Source organism: Penicillium roqueforti, assembly GCF_015533775.1.
Source record: "Penicillium roqueforti strain LCP96 04111 chromosome Unknown scaffold_40, whole genome shotgun sequence".
NCBI classification, from domain to species: Eukaryota; Fungi; Ascomycota; class Eurotiomycetes; order Eurotiales; family Aspergillaceae; genus Penicillium; species Penicillium roqueforti.
In genome coordinates, this window is record NW_024067604.1 from 118,216 (window position 1) to 134,915 (window position 16,700).

Below are 16,700 nucleotides of genomic sequence, written 5' to 3' on the forward strand. Positions count from 1 at the left end.
GCCTGGCCAAAATTAGGCCGTCCAGAATGTGCATGATGGACAATGCACTCCCAGCAACCATTTCAATCATGTCAATTGCAACCAGCAACCGGTTGATGTCACGACTCTTGCCGAACAAGCAAGCTATCATAAGACGGCGATGCAAGTCAACCTCGTCGGAGCCATACTTGAATCGGAATGTTCATTTGCCGACACAGAATCTACGACAGTCAGCTCGCCATCCAGACCAGCAAACCAAGACAAAGACCCTCCAGTACTTACTTCTCAAAGACAACCCCCAACACATCCTCGACATCTCCACTCTCGCCTTTTCCTGTGATCTTAGCCAGCATATCAGCCGCAAAGCGCAGATGTTCCGCAGCAGTGACGATATCGACTTCAGATTCAACATGGGAATCAAGAGGACCGAGTTCTCTCTCGCGCGAGGAACTATCATGACATTCAGCAGAAGATGCTTGAGATAGGAAGTCGTCCAGATGATCGAGACATATTTGAAGATTAGAGCTTTGGCGATGCGAGACACCTAGAGAATCTTCCCAATACGAGATATCATATTGACCTCCATCTCCGCCCACGCCAAGAGGCGAGGCAATCTGCTCAAACGTCGCAATTAGTCCACGTAGAAAGACCTGTAGATTACCCGGGTCTGTAGTGGTATTGAGAGACGATGCTCCCTGACGGGCTTCCTCGCAGGAAATGGTAAATACACGGTCTACCGGGACCGAAGGGAAGATGTCGTGGATCGTATCTGACAATGACTGCGGCACACCACTTTCCATGGCAGTGTGTAGCTTGTCGCATTTGTTGACAGCCACAACGAGGCACTTGCCTGCTTCCACGCAGTCATTAACAGCACCCAGAACCTCCGGCTCAACGAATAGCTGGACGCCAGTGGCAGTGTCTTCCAGCGAAAGAACCACAATAACAACATCAGACTCCAACGCCCTCTCCCTAGCCCGGCGAATGCCCTCTTTCTCAACGGCTCCAATAACAACCCCCTCACCATCACCAGAGCTACCCTCAGCCCGGATCCCCGCCATATCCCCAAGCTTACAATACCATCCTCCAAGATCAACCCCAATATCGACAATATCCCTCGTAGTCCCTTGCTCAGTACTAACAATAGCAGCCTCCTTCCCAACAACCCGGTTAAGCAAGGAACTCTTGCCAGCATTCGGCGCACCCAATAGCGCAACCCGAATCCCATTCCTAAGCAACTCGCCCCGCGACGCATTAGCAATATGGAAACCGATCTGCACGCTCAACGTGCGCACTTGGGCCGCAACAGAAGAAACAAGCTCCTCGGTGGACTCATCGAAATGCTGATCCTCAGAGAAATCAATCAGCGCCTCCAGCTCGCCGCGCGCATACAGCAGACCCTGCCGCCACCGCTCGTATCGATTCAGCAATGCGTCGCTGGAGCCACGCACAGCTAGTCGTCGCTGCTGCTCGGTATCGGCGGACAAAGTGTCGCCGAGTGCTTCAATCTGAGGCAGGCTGAGACGGTCGTTCATGAAGGCGCGGCGGGTGAATTCGCCTGGTTCGGCGTAGCGCACTGTTTGCTCTGGGGTGTTTGTCTGTGCGATTGCTGAAAGGACGGCTTTTGTTATTGCGGGGCCGCCGTGGATGTGTAGTTCGAGGATGTCTTCGCCTGTTGCGGTTCGTGGGGAGGGGAAGTAGAGGACTAAGGCGCCGGCATCGAGGATTGTGTTTGCGGTTGGGGGTTGGGTTGGGTCATAGAGGGTGCGGAGGGCTGCATAGCGCGGTTTTGGAAGCGGGTGGTTTGGGCAGAGACTCTTGTATATCTGAATGGCATTGTTAGTCTGGTGCTTTAGTAGTTCTTCGAGGAATACATACCGAGGCACATGCCGGACCCGATACACGCACGACTGCAATGGCTGCTCGTCCAGTTGCAGTAGAGAGCGCATATATTGTAGAGTCTCCATCTAGCATGAATCTAGCTGGGCGAGTAGACGAGAAAGCTCGAGCTTGTCCGGGAGCCCAGCCACGCGATTCGGAGAGAAAGCCATGACGTCGGATACATGATTTATTTGATATAATTTGCCATGGTTGACTCGTTGGCAAGCTGAAGGGAGAGACCCAACGCAGAACTTGGCGAGATGCTCGCATGCGCAAGATTAAACCAATGAAATATTGGTAGATGCCGAGGGTGTTCAAATGTTCAAATGTTGGTCCGATGTTTATATTGCGATAAGGGCGACTGAGGATCGGGCACTATCTTACCGCCTCTATCACCGCCTTCACGAGCCATACATGCTAATCGAGAGCTTGGAAGAGATCGAGAACATAGATTTTGTCTAACTGCGAGTCTTTAAATTCTGATCCTGAAAATCACAAGCAATAGCAGTCCATCTAATGCGGCTCTAGTCAAGGATACGCAGCAGATATAAAACTTGACCACGACATGCGCTCGGAAGTAGGGAGTAAAGAACAAGGCGACAATGCAGGAAACATTGAACATCGAGCTCAACATGCAATTCGATGGTACGCCCTCCAATCATCGCGACATTTCCATGGCAGGTAGTGTTGGATGAAGAAGACGGGGGGAAAGGGATTATGTACAAGGAGAGGGAGACAGGGTGTCGGTGGGTATGCGGGAGTGGATAACAAAAAGAAAAGAGAAAATGATTGCACATGAAGGGATACTGTTAAGATGAAACAGAAAAGAAGAAACAAAGAAATTGTATCATCGCACCATGCTCGGCTCGTCAAATCAAGGAGGGCAGCTCAAAGAGTAGAAGTGTAAGTAGGGAATGGGTATTATACAATCGAGGGCGGTTGTAGTAAGTAGTAAGTAGTGGTATTGATGGCAATGGAGAACATTTGGGTTTGAATCCAATGCATCATCAATGAGAATTGATAAAACATTAAATTAAATCGGCTGTCGGTGATTGACTTAATCCGACAAATCAGTTGGTTTTTGAGGAGAGGAACCGGCAACTGAGGGATCCTGTGATGACTCGCCTTGCTCCGAGACGACAATTGAAGGGGGAGGTTGAGACTCGTTAGGTGAGCCGGGGGGTTGTTGATCGTCTGTGGCCATCGAGTCTGTCTGCGAAGGAGAAGCAGGCTCTTGAACTGTAGCAAGGCCACTAGAGCCATCCGCGCTATCTTTGCTCCCGCCTGTGGGGTTTCGGCGTCTCATGCGGCGGTTACGACGCTCTTCATCTGCGCTCTCTCTTCTCCGTCGCTGGCGCTCGCCGCCGCCTGCATCGGAATTACTTCTCAGACCGAGAAGCATGCTGGCCGCACGATCGGCAACGTCTTCGCCTTCAGATACTTGAGCTTCCTGCTTGCCATCTTCCGGCGCGGTACTCGGAGGGCTCAGAAGACCGGTCTCGTCATTATTATCGCCATTGGTTGTCTTTTCAACTCCGTCTTCGCCTTCTTCCGCCTCACCCGAATCAGGTGGTGGCTTGGTCCCCGAAGTTACGCGGACGTTATGCCGCTCCTTTAGACGAGCACGACGGCGGCGGTCTCGTTGATCCTTGGCTTGAGGTGCTGCAGCACGCAACTTCTCAAGTAATGAGTCCATGGCACCACTTGAAGCAGGCGACTGCACTGTCTCTGCGGTGGGAGTGCTGTTGGCGAGGTTGACATTGATTCGCTTGCGAGCGAGGGATGCCTCTGTGCGCCTTCTGGATTCTTCTAGAGCTGTGTTCTTCTCTCTGGATTTCTTCCACTCGATCAAGAACGAGCTCAACTTAGCAAAGAAATCTCGTCTAGCATTCTCATCTGCGTTGTCTTCACCGTAGAAGACCATAATATCGTCATAAGCCTTCGCCATCTCATCAAGGTAGAGCTGCAGCTGCTCAGCCTTTCGTCTGGCGTCCTTCATGGACCGCTGAACGACTTGGCTGACGCGATCCTGTGGGTGGAACCTCTTAGGGTCACTCAGGTTACCAGCGTCCAAGCTGGCCTGTACGTTCTTAATGTTGCTAATGTACTTGATGGCGTCGGTGCGGAGCTGATCGACATTGATCTTCTGCAGACCAATGACACCGTTGATCTCATCGAGGAAGCCCTCCCACTCTGGGTACTGGTTGCGCACGATACGCTCGACCAGATCGGCAAAGGTAGTCTCATTCTTGTCGTCTTTCACCATACCCAGCCGGGCGAGGGAGCTCAGCTTGAAACCCTGGGCCTGCTTGTTGGCATCGTTCATGAAGTTTCCAATGTCGAGAATCAGACCGAGCACGTTCATCAATGACACAGAGTCCCGCAAGGACTCGCTGACTCGTGCAACCTCCTTTAGCCTTGTGGATATGTGCTCGTACTCTGGCTCGAAGGTGCGGGTCAGTGCGAGTGCTCTGTTTCTTGCTTTCCAGTAGTGATTGAGCTCAAATGCAGTGTAGAGATAGATCTGATCCTCGCGAGTGATCTCGGAGGGATCCTGTTCGCGATCGGAAGTAGCGGCGCCAGGGCCCGTCCAATCCATACTATATGGTGCCATAAGTTTGGCTACGTTCTCTGGTATACTGCACATTTCGTCTCTTTGCAAGAAGTCCATGACGACACTGTTATCCAGAATCTCCTTGTCACAGTGGATGATCATGCGAGTGACCTCCTCGGCCGGGTATTGAGAGAACTTGGACAGAGCAATCTGGAAGTTCTTGGATAGATCGTTCGAGATAATCTGTTTCTTGGCCGTGCGCTGCTTCGCACCAGTGCTGGCTCCAAATATCTTCGTTTCTTTGGCCATGAACAATCGCTCAACCTCGTCCAGTACACCCTTCTTGGCAAGCTCGGTATATTTTTCTTCCTTCGCCTCAGCTGTCGGTGCGTGAGTAGCCCAAACAGTAACTTGAGGAGTGTCGACCTTGTCCCAATGAAGAGCCTTGAGCTTCTTCTTAGGTCGAATGAATGGCATGTGAATTGTAGACGGCGAAACATCTCCAACCATGTATGCGGGTCTCCAGCCTGTACCTAAGGCGGCGCTGGGGGGTGGAGGCGGGGGAATCATCAGGCCATTGGCTCCAGGAACAGGGGGAGGTGGTGGAAGAGCGAAACCACCACCACCGGGGGGCGGCGGCGGAGGCACGCCAACTCTTCCGCCGGGGGGCGGAGGTGGAGGCGGCAATCCAGGAACACCCTTGGCACCACCTGGCGGAGGGGGCGGCGGGAGAGCCATTCCGCCAGGCGGTGGAGGAGGAGGTAGACCAATTTTTCCACCCGGGGGAGGCGGCGGTGGAAGAGTAAAGCCCCCTGGCGGAGGTGGAGGTGGGAGAGAGAAGCCCCCTGGTGGAGGTGGAGGGGGAAGAATCTTGCCTCCTGGCGGCGGGGGTGGGGTAAGAGCTATAACTCCCGGCGGCGGCGGAGGCGGGGGAACAATATTGCCCCCTGGAGGAGGAGGAGGTGGCATAGCCTTTGTAGCAGCTTCATTATCTTCTAGCTTGGGTACCTGTTCCCCTTCAACAACATCGGGATCTTCAGCCTCAAACCTGGGAACCTTGGAAGCAAGCTCGCCTAGGAAGCCGGTAGTCTGGGCAGCGTTCAAACGAGGACGATGCATTTCCACCAGACGAGGCCTCTCATACATCGGTTCGCCATTGCTATCTAGTGGGATGTCCTCCTCGTCTTCCAAAGTCGAGTCCATCGTAGGGATATGGCTGCGCTTGCGGTAAACAGATCCCAAAGCTCCAGGGTCGAGGTGTCGGCGGGTAGACTCAGCAAAGTACTCACTGTCATCTACTTCACCTTCCATCTTCTCGCGCAGCTCGCGGAGTCGATCTGATGGTCCATGCTGGCCCCAGACCTTGCCCTCCAGCTTAAACTGGGTCTTTGTCCGCTCAAGCTGGCGTTCTAGACGTTCCATGAGTCGTTCGCGGTCCATGATACCGGGCATCTGGGATGGATCTGCCGCCTCTGCCATATCATGGTTGTTGGTCTTTCGGGCATTGGAAGCGGCGATATCCTGGGCATCTCGGAGCATGAGGTATAGTTCTCGGGTTTCTAGCTCATTGCGTTGCAATTCCTGAGCACGCAGCCTTTGTATTTCTGCAACCTCGGCCTTGAACGATTCATTTTGCCTTTGTTGCAGTTCGATAATACCAGCCTGTTCATCGATTTGCTTTTGCAATTTCAAAACCAAGCCTTCTGCACCGAGCTCGATCTGCGCTCGCATCTCGTCGCGCTCAGCAATGGCAGCCTCGGCGATTTGCCGAGCCTCAAGAGACTCGTCATAAACGCGCCTTGCCTCAGCATCCGTGTGCAGCCGATCTAGCAGACTCTGCACGGTGAAGGTCAGGCCCTGCCGAAGATCAAGGTCGGGCAGCCTCCGGTCCATGGCCACATAGCTCAGCATGGCGTCTACGAGCTGGAACATACGGAGCCCTTCCTCACCGGAGTTCTCCCGGATGAGAAGCATATGCTGCATAGCCGAGAGGAAGTAGTCATGGGATCGGCTGCCGTTGATCTTGGACGTGATTGCATCGACGATTTGCATAGGATCGCTCATATCCTTAACTTCGCCTTCGATGCTATCCTTCATGCTGCTGCCCTCCCGCTGGAGAAGGTCCTCGTAGTCGATGGCCTCATTATCGCGGAAACGTTCGATTTGCTTGTCGATAACCTCATACTGGAATCCCTCCATCTTCGTCAACAGACGCTTGATTCCACATGATGTGAATTGGGCGCGGATATGGCAACGGAGCTGCAGGTCCGTTTCTGCTCCGTCCACCAGCATATTGATAAGGATCATGGTTGAGACTGCATACTCCATGAGGAGGTTCTCCATGCCAATTCCTCCGCTGCGGTACTCTTCGCTGGCACCGACCAAACTTCCCATCTTTCCACGGCCGTCGATGGTGACCTCGACAATACGCATCCAAGCATCGAAGCGACCGGTCTCATTGTGATCATGTTTGACCTTGTCCATTGATTGTAGAACTTTTAGGTGGCCTTGTCCATCACCCCAGTGGCACAAGAAAGTGAGGACTTCGCTGACAAGTTTCCGAGTATTGAGGCGCGGCGATGATAACGAGCTAACGAGTGCAACTAGCACATTTTGATGCTCTAGGGCATCGTCTGCGCCATACTTGTTGTTCATCAGACCTTTCAAACATTTAGCAATATCATATTCTCGGTCTAGATCTTTATCGCCTGTAGGGGGAGCCGGGACAGGACCAGAGACTTTTCTTCTGTTGATCTTCAAGAGGACATTGGTCAAAGCGATTTGGCCTTGGGCTTCAACAAAGGCTTTCACCCAGCTGTTTAGTTATTAGTGATACGCACGATATGGAGAAAAGGGGGTATTGCATACCTGATTGGCTGTGTCCGCAAGCTGACACTCAAACTAGCAAGCTGCTTGGACGTAATGGTGTCATCCATCACCTTCTTCACATACCATTCCGGGCTCCCTTCTTCATCAGCACGTTCAAGCAAACCAGACATGCCGTCATGGCCGTGAGTTTGTCGCGCATTTTGCCGTCTTTTTTGCTCTCCTTGCAACTCTGTCAAGCGATCCTGATGCACCAATGTCCATTTCTTTGAAGCAGGGTACGACAACATCTGTCGTTTAGCCTGTTCAGGAAGATTTTGCCATCCTCGCTTCTGCATCAGCTCTAGAAAGAGCTGATCCACAATGCGGTCATCTCTCGGTCGAGTCAGGTAGTTATCTTGTGGCCGGGGGATAGCGGCCGGTACAGATATCTGGTGGGAGGATCCCGCATTTGACAAACGGCCCGAGCTGGAACTGGGAAACAAGGCGGGACGGTCACTAGAATGCGAGGTTGTGAGAGTGCGAGAGGAATTGTCCGAGGAGAAGTAGCTTGAACCGCGCGTGTTAGAAGAAACGGAGGAATAGATGCTGGCTTGGTCGAGGGAGGTGCGGGAGTTAGAGGACGAATCAATAGAATAGGAGTTATGGTTAGGCCCATTGTTCGCTGATGAGCTGCCTGGCCGTCCCCATTGTTGCTGCTGCTGCTGCTGCTGCTGCTGCTGATATTGTTGCTGCTGCTGATATTGTTGTTGTTGCTGCTGCTGCTGTTGTTGTCTGGCACCTCGCTCGCCGGGGTTGCTGCCGGGGTAGCTGGTGTTATTCGAGATGTGCGGGTGCGCACGAGGTCCAGGATATGGGACGTACCCATTTGGCGCAGAGGTAGAGGTCACGGTGGGATATTGATGATAGTCATTTCCAGCTTTGCCCAGATGGTTGGGGGAAGGCTCGTGGCGCGATGAGCTAGGGCGAGACATGTTATCGATTGGAATTGGGGTCCTGGTATCGGTGGGGAGGCTTTCAAAGGGGATGGAGGTGATGACGCCTGAGGTGTGTGCGATATTGCTTGGGTCGAAATCCTGGGTCATGTCGACAGATTGAATCGAAGACCGCTTCGAATGGCGGGACGAGCGTGAGCCCGCGCTTCCCGGAGGTGCCAGGCCATCGTAGGGAGCTCCATAACTATCATATCGTTCCTCGGTCGGTTTCTCTTTGTACAACTTTCGTCCGAAGAACGACTTTCCACTCGATGTCTGCTTAGGTTTGTCGGCTTGTGAACTGGTGGGCATTTTGGCGGGCGTCAATAAGATGAGGCAGGGCGCAGCATAAGGGCCCCTCCAACACTCTCAGGAACGGTATTAAATAGGGATGCCCTATTTCGCGATAAGGCGCTGTCGATCGCAAGGGATATCGGAGAAGATGATGACATTCAAAGTGGGCGAAAGTGGCTCTCTGTTACTCTCTGTTTTGTCCCTCCCTGGCTAGTGCTAGTTAGTATACCCGGATTGCGACAACGGAGGCGCGAGAGACTGAGGGGTAAGGGGCTTCCTTCACGGCACGTACCCCACAAAGAAAGCAAAATAGGAGAGAAGGAGATGAACATGCAAGCTTTTTGCAAATGTCAAGTCCAGTTTGACGCCAGGATCGAAGCCCGAGCGTTCTTCTAATCGTTCCATTGATATTAGGGGGCTTCCCGGAGAAACTCCCCGACCGTGCACGTGATTATCAAGATCACGTAAGCTTATACTTGGACCCTTCCAAGGTCGACGTCCACTGGACCGGAATGAACGGAGCTTCAAAGAGAAAATACCTCAGTGTTGGTTGAGCGTGGATACTAAGCCATAATACCAGCCATATGTCAGCATCATATGAAGATCAGTAAGTGTGTAGTCTCGCAGAAGATAGGTACATACTCTGCCACTAAACTACTTCGGGCATGTCCATAGTTCATCCTGTAAGCTAACTAGAACAAGTCCCTCACTATTTACTATATCTATTCCTGATATACATCTTCATTTGGCACCTACCTCAGACATAGCCGGTTCTTTTACACTCCTTCTTTGTTCGGAGTAAAAGAGAGAGTGGAGGTAACTTGAATGGCTTTTTAAGTCCGGTAGTGTAGGACCCATGTGAGCCTACGATCTTTATATGTTAGTCTGGTAGTATAGATAATAGCGCTAACCAGCTGGGGTGGCTATTTTTAACCATATTAAAAGCTATGAACACTACGAGCCCGTTGGCGCCTGCTAGCAAATGCGTACGTATACTAGAAAGAATGATAGGCTCGTAAAGGAGATCTGGGAATGAACAGTGAATGAGCTAAGAGAACATGTTATATGAGACTCAGACTACCTATTAGATAGGTAAACTCATCGGCATAGATGTTCATAACTAACTATATGTTGTCATTAAGAGTGTCTTTATATACTACTATCATTAGTTAGCCTTTATGTACTATTATTAGTTACATACAGGTAGTCTAGTTCTACGAAGCAGATACTATTTGAATAAGGTAATGATGTGATATATCAAAAAATATCAACAAAAGTGACATCTCTGATATCCCGAATGGCCGTTCGTTTGTCGATCTGCCGATCCTGCCGCGTGGACCTCGCTCCGCAATCTCTCGCGCAAACCTTGGAACCCTCAAACCTCACCACTCTATCATCGACTCTGAGGTGCGCTTTGAAGCCCAATTCCCAGCATCCAGCATGGGATCAACCAGTGTCTTTGCCAAGGTGTGTACAAAACCCCCTATTCCGACGCGCAAGCCACACATCACCGTTACTCCGTGACCAAGAGTGAAGACTAGGACCAAGACCTAAAAGAACACAAAGCTGACAAACCAACCCACATACAGACAATCCTCATCCCAGCCGCAATTGCATTATCAATCTACATCCTAGCCTCATGCGTCATAATCCCCTTCTTCCGCCGCTACCACCAGCGCTACTCGCAATATCTCCCACTACATACTATATCCGCACATACACTATCCCTACGCGACCGCATAGCCGATAAAGTGATGCACTTCTTCCTTCCCTCTCGGTGGCGGTGGGGCGCGCATGTAGCCGACCACGATACGATCAGTATTGACGACGAGGAAGGGGAGATCTTGGTTGGGATGGATAGGGATTCTATGAGGCGGGGTGCGCTGGAGCAACAGAGACGTGATACCGGGGCTGAGACGGATAGTCGTTTAAGTCGGGATTTAGAGGAGGGGTTTATAGATGATAGTGATGAGGAGGGGAGTGAGGGGCATGGGAATGTACGGGCAGGGAGGCTTTGAAACGTTGAAGATCACGTTCACATATACATATCTGCATTCTTGGGGTTGGAGCTTTTGTCTATGGATGTTTTGCAGGCCTGTATGATCTGGGCTCACAGGTTTGGTGTTTCAAGCGTGGCGAGTTTGTGAATAGAGTTATTTTGTCTTTTTTTGTACTTGTATGTAGTTATAGATTGATAGCATATACATATTTAGACCCTACTGCTACCAATCATACTTGGCCATCAAGAATGTCTAAAAAAAGACATCGGCTCTACTCCGTACACGTTCTAGACTCCACCGAAGGGCTGGACTCAATTAATCCGGTGAGATCGACATAGCTCCACCGATCCTCATGCTCTGCATATCATAACATACGATGTTGTAGTTATTTTCGCTCAAGCGAAAACCCCCTTAGGGTTGCCGCTTATTAACCTGACTCATGCAAGAAATTATTGAGATTATTTCTCAAGGCATCTATCCTCAGGCATCATGGTAGCCTCTCCTAAAGACCAGCAACGTACACCGGAGCAGATCGAGGACTCCGAGAGCATGGTGCCTCTGCTTTCTATTCATGAGCGAAGGGATGCTGTGACTCGAATGCATAACCAGGACTCTGTGCTGGTTCACTTTCAGAGGAATTGAATAAAGCTGATTGGATGCTCGCAGAGACGACAGTTCCCCCTCACGTGGATGCTACTTGTCTTGGTCCCAGCCTTTTGAAGGATGGTGAGGCGCATTATCGCGTTCTTTTTTCGGTGAGCTTTTTAATAAGAACATTTCAACCTTTTTCTTTCTCGTTATCTGCACAGTGTGTCAAGAATCACGGTCTCTACTGGCTCAGCATCCACTGAAGTATCGAGTTGATTCACTCAAGGGAGGCAATATCAGACGGACACGGCCACAACCAGTGAATTCATTGCTTCCATGTAAGCTCAAGCCGGATCAGGGAGGCGTAGGAAAGTCACGATAGAGCCAAGGAAATGTTAAGAATGGTATGGACGGATGTTTGGGATTTGTTGCTAGCGATATAATGGGGCGTAAGGCCATCCGATATCCGAGAAAAATAGATGCACTGAATCATTAAGACGTACCCAGGAAGACGGAGTTACAATGAGTGTGCCATCGAATCCTTACTCAAGATTGGTGTTCTTCTTCCACTGAGCGAGGGTCCACTTGGGGTTCTGCTCAATGTAGGTCTCGACGAATTCCCCAAAGGCTCTCTTGTACTTCTCTCTTTCCTTGGGAGTATATTGGACATTGTCGCCGGCATTTATGAGGGACATAATGTCATCGAAGTCACGGATTCCCTTCATGGAGTCCTCACGGTCGTGGGCAGATTGTATCTCCATCTTGCTCAACGACATTTAGACGCAAAACTTACACCTCAGTCCACTGTGGTCACTCCACTCAATCTGGTCAGACGGCTTGGTGGCGTTGATGCAGAGAGGATGCATAAGCTCCATCATCTCCGCTTCCAATCCTACCATAGCAACCTTATCCAGCCTGCTAGGCTCGTACCTAGGGTCCCTCCTCCTCCCCACACTCCACGTAGGTGCATCTGGCTTCGTATCGCCGTGCAACGTCAGCCATGCATCCTTTAGCTTGTTCTCCTCGATAAGCAGGCGATCGTCATCAGTGACCGAATTGAAATCGCCCACAATGAGGCCACCACTGCAGCCAGGTTCGTGAAGGACGCTAGAAAGTTGCTTGAGCTGCGCAGCGCGGTAGGAGAAGCCATCGCACGACTCGAGGTGTGCGTTTATGATTCGGAGGAAGGTGTCCGGTGCGCAAGGAGGGATGAGGTCCACGCAAAGTCCATCCCTACCGGCTGCACTCGGGAGGTGCTCGCGAAAAACCGGCCCGACAATGAACTTCCCCTCATCGTTTGATCCACCCATCTCCTTCGAGTCTAGGCTATACGCGAAGCGTTCTTTAGACAGCAGGGTCATGGTTATGAAACGCTTGTACTCTAGGTCCGTCGCGGCGTCTGTCGTGAGGAAAGCTTGGCGTATTTCGCGGTTGCCTAAGAGACTGGCACGAACTTCGGACCTGACCTCTTGCAGGCAGAGAATGTCAGGAACTCCATATTTGAAAACGTGGTTGATGAGATCAAGGCAGCGTCGTGTGGGATAGCTACTGGAGTAGTCAATGTTCCAAGAGACTATGTTGAAATGAGATCTAGGAGTGTTTCCTTGGGCTGAGCTTTGCACCCCGGGACTCTGGATGGGCCGTGAGGCCACGGGTACCCAACGGCGAGCAGCGGGGCTAAAACAAGAAAAATATTGAGGGATTCTGACAGGCATTTTAGGATGATTGGAGGTAGATATAGCCATGGGTGACTAAATTACTATTGGTCAAAACTGCTTTACCGCTTTTCTCTCCGCCTTCTTTAATTGATACACGCATACTTCGTAGATGATAATTGTCAACATGAAGAATTAAACTATCTCTATTATTGGTGGTGATAGAATTAATTTAGGGGATTGTTACTTATACCCCTATACCTGAGTTGTTTTAGTACCGCCTTCCTAATTAGTCCGTAATAACCTAATACCCGAATGGGGATTAGGTTACTTAGTAAGAACCGGGTACCTTGAAATACCTAGAAGTCCAGCTACCGCTTTCCTAATCAGGTACAATACGAAATTCTGCCATATGTTCTACCACTACATACATTCATTCTACGGAGTAGTTTGAAATTGTATAGAAATAAACATGCATTTTAATTAGAAAAATTCGTATGTTTTATCTGATCCCTATAACTCCTTGATTTAATGAAAGCAGTTGATAAAGCAATTTATTATAAAGCAGTTAATGATAAAGAGTATAATGGTAGGGGGGTCGATCCGAGGAATCAAGTTGAGTGTATGACTGATTTTCTGCCAGGCAATATTGACCAATAGTAATTAAGTCACCCATGGCGGCTGGAGGCCTCCGTAGTGTGGAGTAGAAAGTGGAGAAGTGAGGGGACGTGGTCGAATGTTTGAGCGGGAGTGGTTTATGTAAGTTTTGAGGCGTGGGTGTTCCGTGGCGTTAGTTAGACTGACTGAGCCACATGTTCGGCTGCTTAGTCATACGCTGGCAGTGCCCGGGCGGTCGGTGCTCGCAACAATCGCGGGCACCGTTAGCGCCGAAGGGCCCAGCAACTCCAAACGTCAGACTGTAGGCAACAGAGAGTCAGTAACCACCTCAACATAAAGTTAAGATGAAAGGAACCTGGGTGGAACCAAAGGGAGGCCTCGGTGACTCTCTGTGCCTCCCTGGTCCTCCATATAAGGAGCTTGGACACTCTTATGCCAGGGTGTTGTCACGCGACTGGTCATGGAGGAGTGACACCCGTGTCTCGGTCCCATGCTTTTTGCACGGCGAAGTAAGCAACGTCGTCCAAAAAAAGAAACAACCTGTTCGCGATTACATATTGGGTAAGAAATTTCAAAGACAAGTGCAAAACAAGGAAAGCTTGGAAATGGTATTCATTGGTATCGTGAAAGATGCTACCTATTTTCAGTATTGCCCATGCCATCGGGAGCAATTGGGACTTTTATGAACATCTCGAATAAAGAACAAGAAATATGAAACGAAGTCTCTCACCCGGAGAATACTTCATACTTAATCACACAGGGCTCTCTACTTGCGCTGACCGTAAGCCTTGGTGGCATAGGCACCCTTGTGAACAATCAAGTCCTGAGGGCGGTAGTCCTCACGGCCGGAGAAGTAGCTTTCGAGAATGTTCTTGGTACCTTCGGCGTAGCGGACCTGAGCATCGATGGAGGTACCGGACATGTGGGGAACCATGGCATTGCCGCCACCCCAGGGGTGCTCGGCGTAGCGGAGAGGGTGGTCCTTGGGGGCGGGCTGGGGGAACCAGACATCACCACCATAACCACGGAGGTGACCAGACTTGAGGGCCTCAGCGACATCCTCCTTGACAACGATAGCACCGCGAGCGGTGTTGACGAGCCAAGCACCGGGCTTCATCTTGGAGATGAGCTCCTTGTTGAAGAGACCGCGGGTCTTCTCGTGCAGGGGGCAGTTAATGGTGACAACGTCACACTGGGCGAGCATCTCCTCGAGATCGTCGACGCGACGGCAGCCGATCTCCTTCTCGGTCTCGGGGGAGAGGGGCTGGTAGTCGTAGTACAGGAGCTCCTTGCAGTCGAAGGCCTTGAGGCGGCGGAGGACACGCTCACCGATACGGCCGACGGCGACGGTACCGACGACCTTGTTCTCAAGATCGAACTCGTTCTTGGCGACGGCAGCGACGTTCCAGTCGCCGGCCTTGATCTGCTCGTGGGCAGGGACGAAGTTGCGGACCAAGATCAGGATGGTCATGATAACGTGCTCAGCGACAGAGACGACGTTAGATCCGGTGACCTCGGCGACGGTGATACCGCCGTTGGTGGTGTTGGCAGCGTTCAGGTCAACGTGATCGGAACCAATACCGGCAGTGACGGCGAGCTTGAGCTTCTTGGCCTTGGCCAGACGCTCAGCGGTGAGGTAACCTGGGTGGAAGCTGTTATATAATCAGTGGAGGTTTTTAAAATAATGCACATCAGAAACGAACGGAGTGGTGATGATGACTTCAGCATCGACGAGCTCCTTGTCGAAAGTGGAGTTCTCGCCATCCTTGTCGGAGGTGGTCACTAGGGTGTGACCCTGGTCCTCAAGCCACTTGCGGATGCCGAGCTCATTCTCGGTAGTACCGAGCAGCTGAGGCTGCTGCTGGGAGTGAATACCACCCTATATCACAAACAAGACCGGGTCAGCGATTGAAGTATAGGAAGTATGAAGTGAGAATGACCTACATCGTAAAGAACCAAAAGAACTTTGCCCTGGAGGTTTGAAGTTGCGGTTAGTGTACGTGCACCGGAAATATAGCCAGCCAACGGTGAAGCCCGAGCGAAGGAACTGGAGGCAACAGTTGGCTTGAGAGAGCTCGAGAGGAAGGGCCGTCCTAATTGACGGGTAAGAGAGCGAGTAAATACCATCGTGAAGAAATATAAAATATTTATAAGATATATTCAAAATATCACTAAAAAGAAGGTTAGCGCTCCGTTATATACATTCGTGTATAGATCGATAGTTATAAATAGTTGATGAGGTCAGCGTCCAAAAACAGCGTTGGAGAAAACCGGTTGCAAGCTCTGAAGGGGAGAAGTGGGGAATCTTGCAACCCAGGGAATGTGATGTGACTATAAGGGAAATAGTGGAATAGGAAGATGGTAAAGGATAGACTTACAGGTAGAGTTGAAGAGATGAGAGTTGGATAGAGTGAGAAGAAAGAAAGCATCCGAACAGCAACTGGAGCTAGGTTATATATCCCCCTCGCTACAAAGACAAGCATTGTCCCCTCAGAATAAGTCGCATAGAAACGGGAGAGTCGGACTAAACTGGGAGCGAATCCACTTGGAGAACTCTCCGCACGAGGGACAGAGGACAGAATGTAGGACGGAGTACATTGATTTGAATTCATGGCCTATCATTTTCGGACTTGCGTAGCTTGCCATATCCACTTGTATAGGTATTATGTATATTGCATATTGCATATCGCATATTATATATGTGCATGTGTGTATATTCTACTTTTATATGCTATGCTATCACCCATGGACTATTGCATAACTTAACCCTTGGAAAGCTCTCAATGGGTGAACGTGCGGGGGCACTTTTGTAGTATACAGTTACACATACAACTGACGCACTCGTAGTGGATCAGATGCCTCGTAATATCTCTCTCTATCTTCATCGTAGTATTCCATATCACTAACTATTTGGTTCTTCCCATCTCTCCCCCATCAGCCCATCAGCCGATCAGAAATCCGAGCGTTACCCCGCTGAGGAGTAACTATATCTGCTGACATAATGAGGGGTAAAGTCAAACCCAACCAATTTCGTATACGCAACTCAGATACTCCGTACACCAGTCGACCCCCAATAATTAGCATCTCCAACCTGCAGGCTCCTGTAAATACTATCCCACAAGGTACTAAAACACTCCAAGTTCCCCAGCACTCGATGGCATCCTCCTCAGGAGCCATGCCGAACAATTCCCGCACTTCTGCCGATATTCGGCCTCCCTGTCACCTTCTCCAACTCCGGCCCCGCTACTCCCCTACAGAGCTACCCATAATGTACATTGCCTCCTCGCGAGGAGGTTTTGGAGAAATATCCATGGATCCGCACCAGATCCAC

The 16,700-nt window shown here is 50.6% G+C and overlaps 5 protein-coding genes across 5 annotated transcripts; 1 reads left to right on the plus strand and 4 right to left on the minus strand.

The window, feature by feature from the left end:
• Positions 1-181: 181 nt before the first annotated feature.
• LCP9604111_9033 (tRNA modification GTPase) lies at positions 182-1,953 on the minus strand (the record flags this gene model as incomplete). The annotated part of the gene is made up of 3 exons (XM_039077243.1): positions 182-200; positions 262-1,805; positions 1,858-1,953. The coding sequence occupies 3 exons, from the start codon at positions 1,951-1,953 to the stop codon at positions 182-184; spliced, it is 1,659 nt and encodes a 552-aa protein (XP_038925000.1).
• Positions 1,954-2,917: 964 nt separating this feature from the next.
• LCP9604111_9034 (formin sepA) lies at positions 2,918-8,526 on the minus strand (the record flags this gene model as incomplete). Its single annotated transcript, XM_039077244.1, has 2 exons — positions 2,918-7,229; positions 7,283-8,526. The coding sequence occupies 2 exons, from the start codon at positions 8,524-8,526 to the stop codon at positions 2,918-2,920; spliced, it is 5,556 nt and encodes a 1,851-aa protein (XP_038925001.1).
• Positions 8,527-9,948: 1,422 nt separating this feature from the next.
• LCP9604111_9035 (uncharacterized protein) lies at positions 9,949-10,526 on the plus strand (the record flags this gene model as incomplete). The annotated part of the gene is made up of 2 exons (XM_039077245.1): positions 9,949-9,975; positions 10,098-10,526. The coding sequence occupies 2 exons, from the start codon at positions 9,949-9,951 to the stop codon at positions 10,524-10,526; spliced, it is 456 nt and encodes a 151-aa protein (XP_038925002.1).
• Positions 10,527-11,638: 1,112 nt separating this feature from the next.
• Positions 11,639-12,811, minus strand: LCP9604111_9036 (uncharacterized protein; the record flags this gene model as incomplete). The annotated part of the gene is made up of 2 exons (XM_039077246.1): positions 11,639-11,857; positions 11,993-12,811. The coding sequence occupies 2 exons, from the start codon at positions 12,809-12,811 to the stop codon at positions 11,639-11,641; spliced, it is 1,038 nt and encodes a 345-aa protein (XP_038925003.1).
• Positions 12,812-14,135: 1,324 nt separating this feature from the next.
• On the minus strand, positions 14,136-15,496 carry fdh (formate dehydrogenase (NAD+) FDH1; the record flags this gene model as incomplete). The annotated part of the gene is made up of 3 exons (XM_039077247.1): positions 14,136-15,021; positions 15,073-15,248; positions 15,314-15,496. The coding sequence occupies 3 exons, from the start codon at positions 15,494-15,496 to the stop codon at positions 14,136-14,138; spliced, it is 1,245 nt and encodes a 414-aa protein (XP_038925004.1).
• Positions 15,497-16,700: the final 1,204 nt, after the last annotated feature.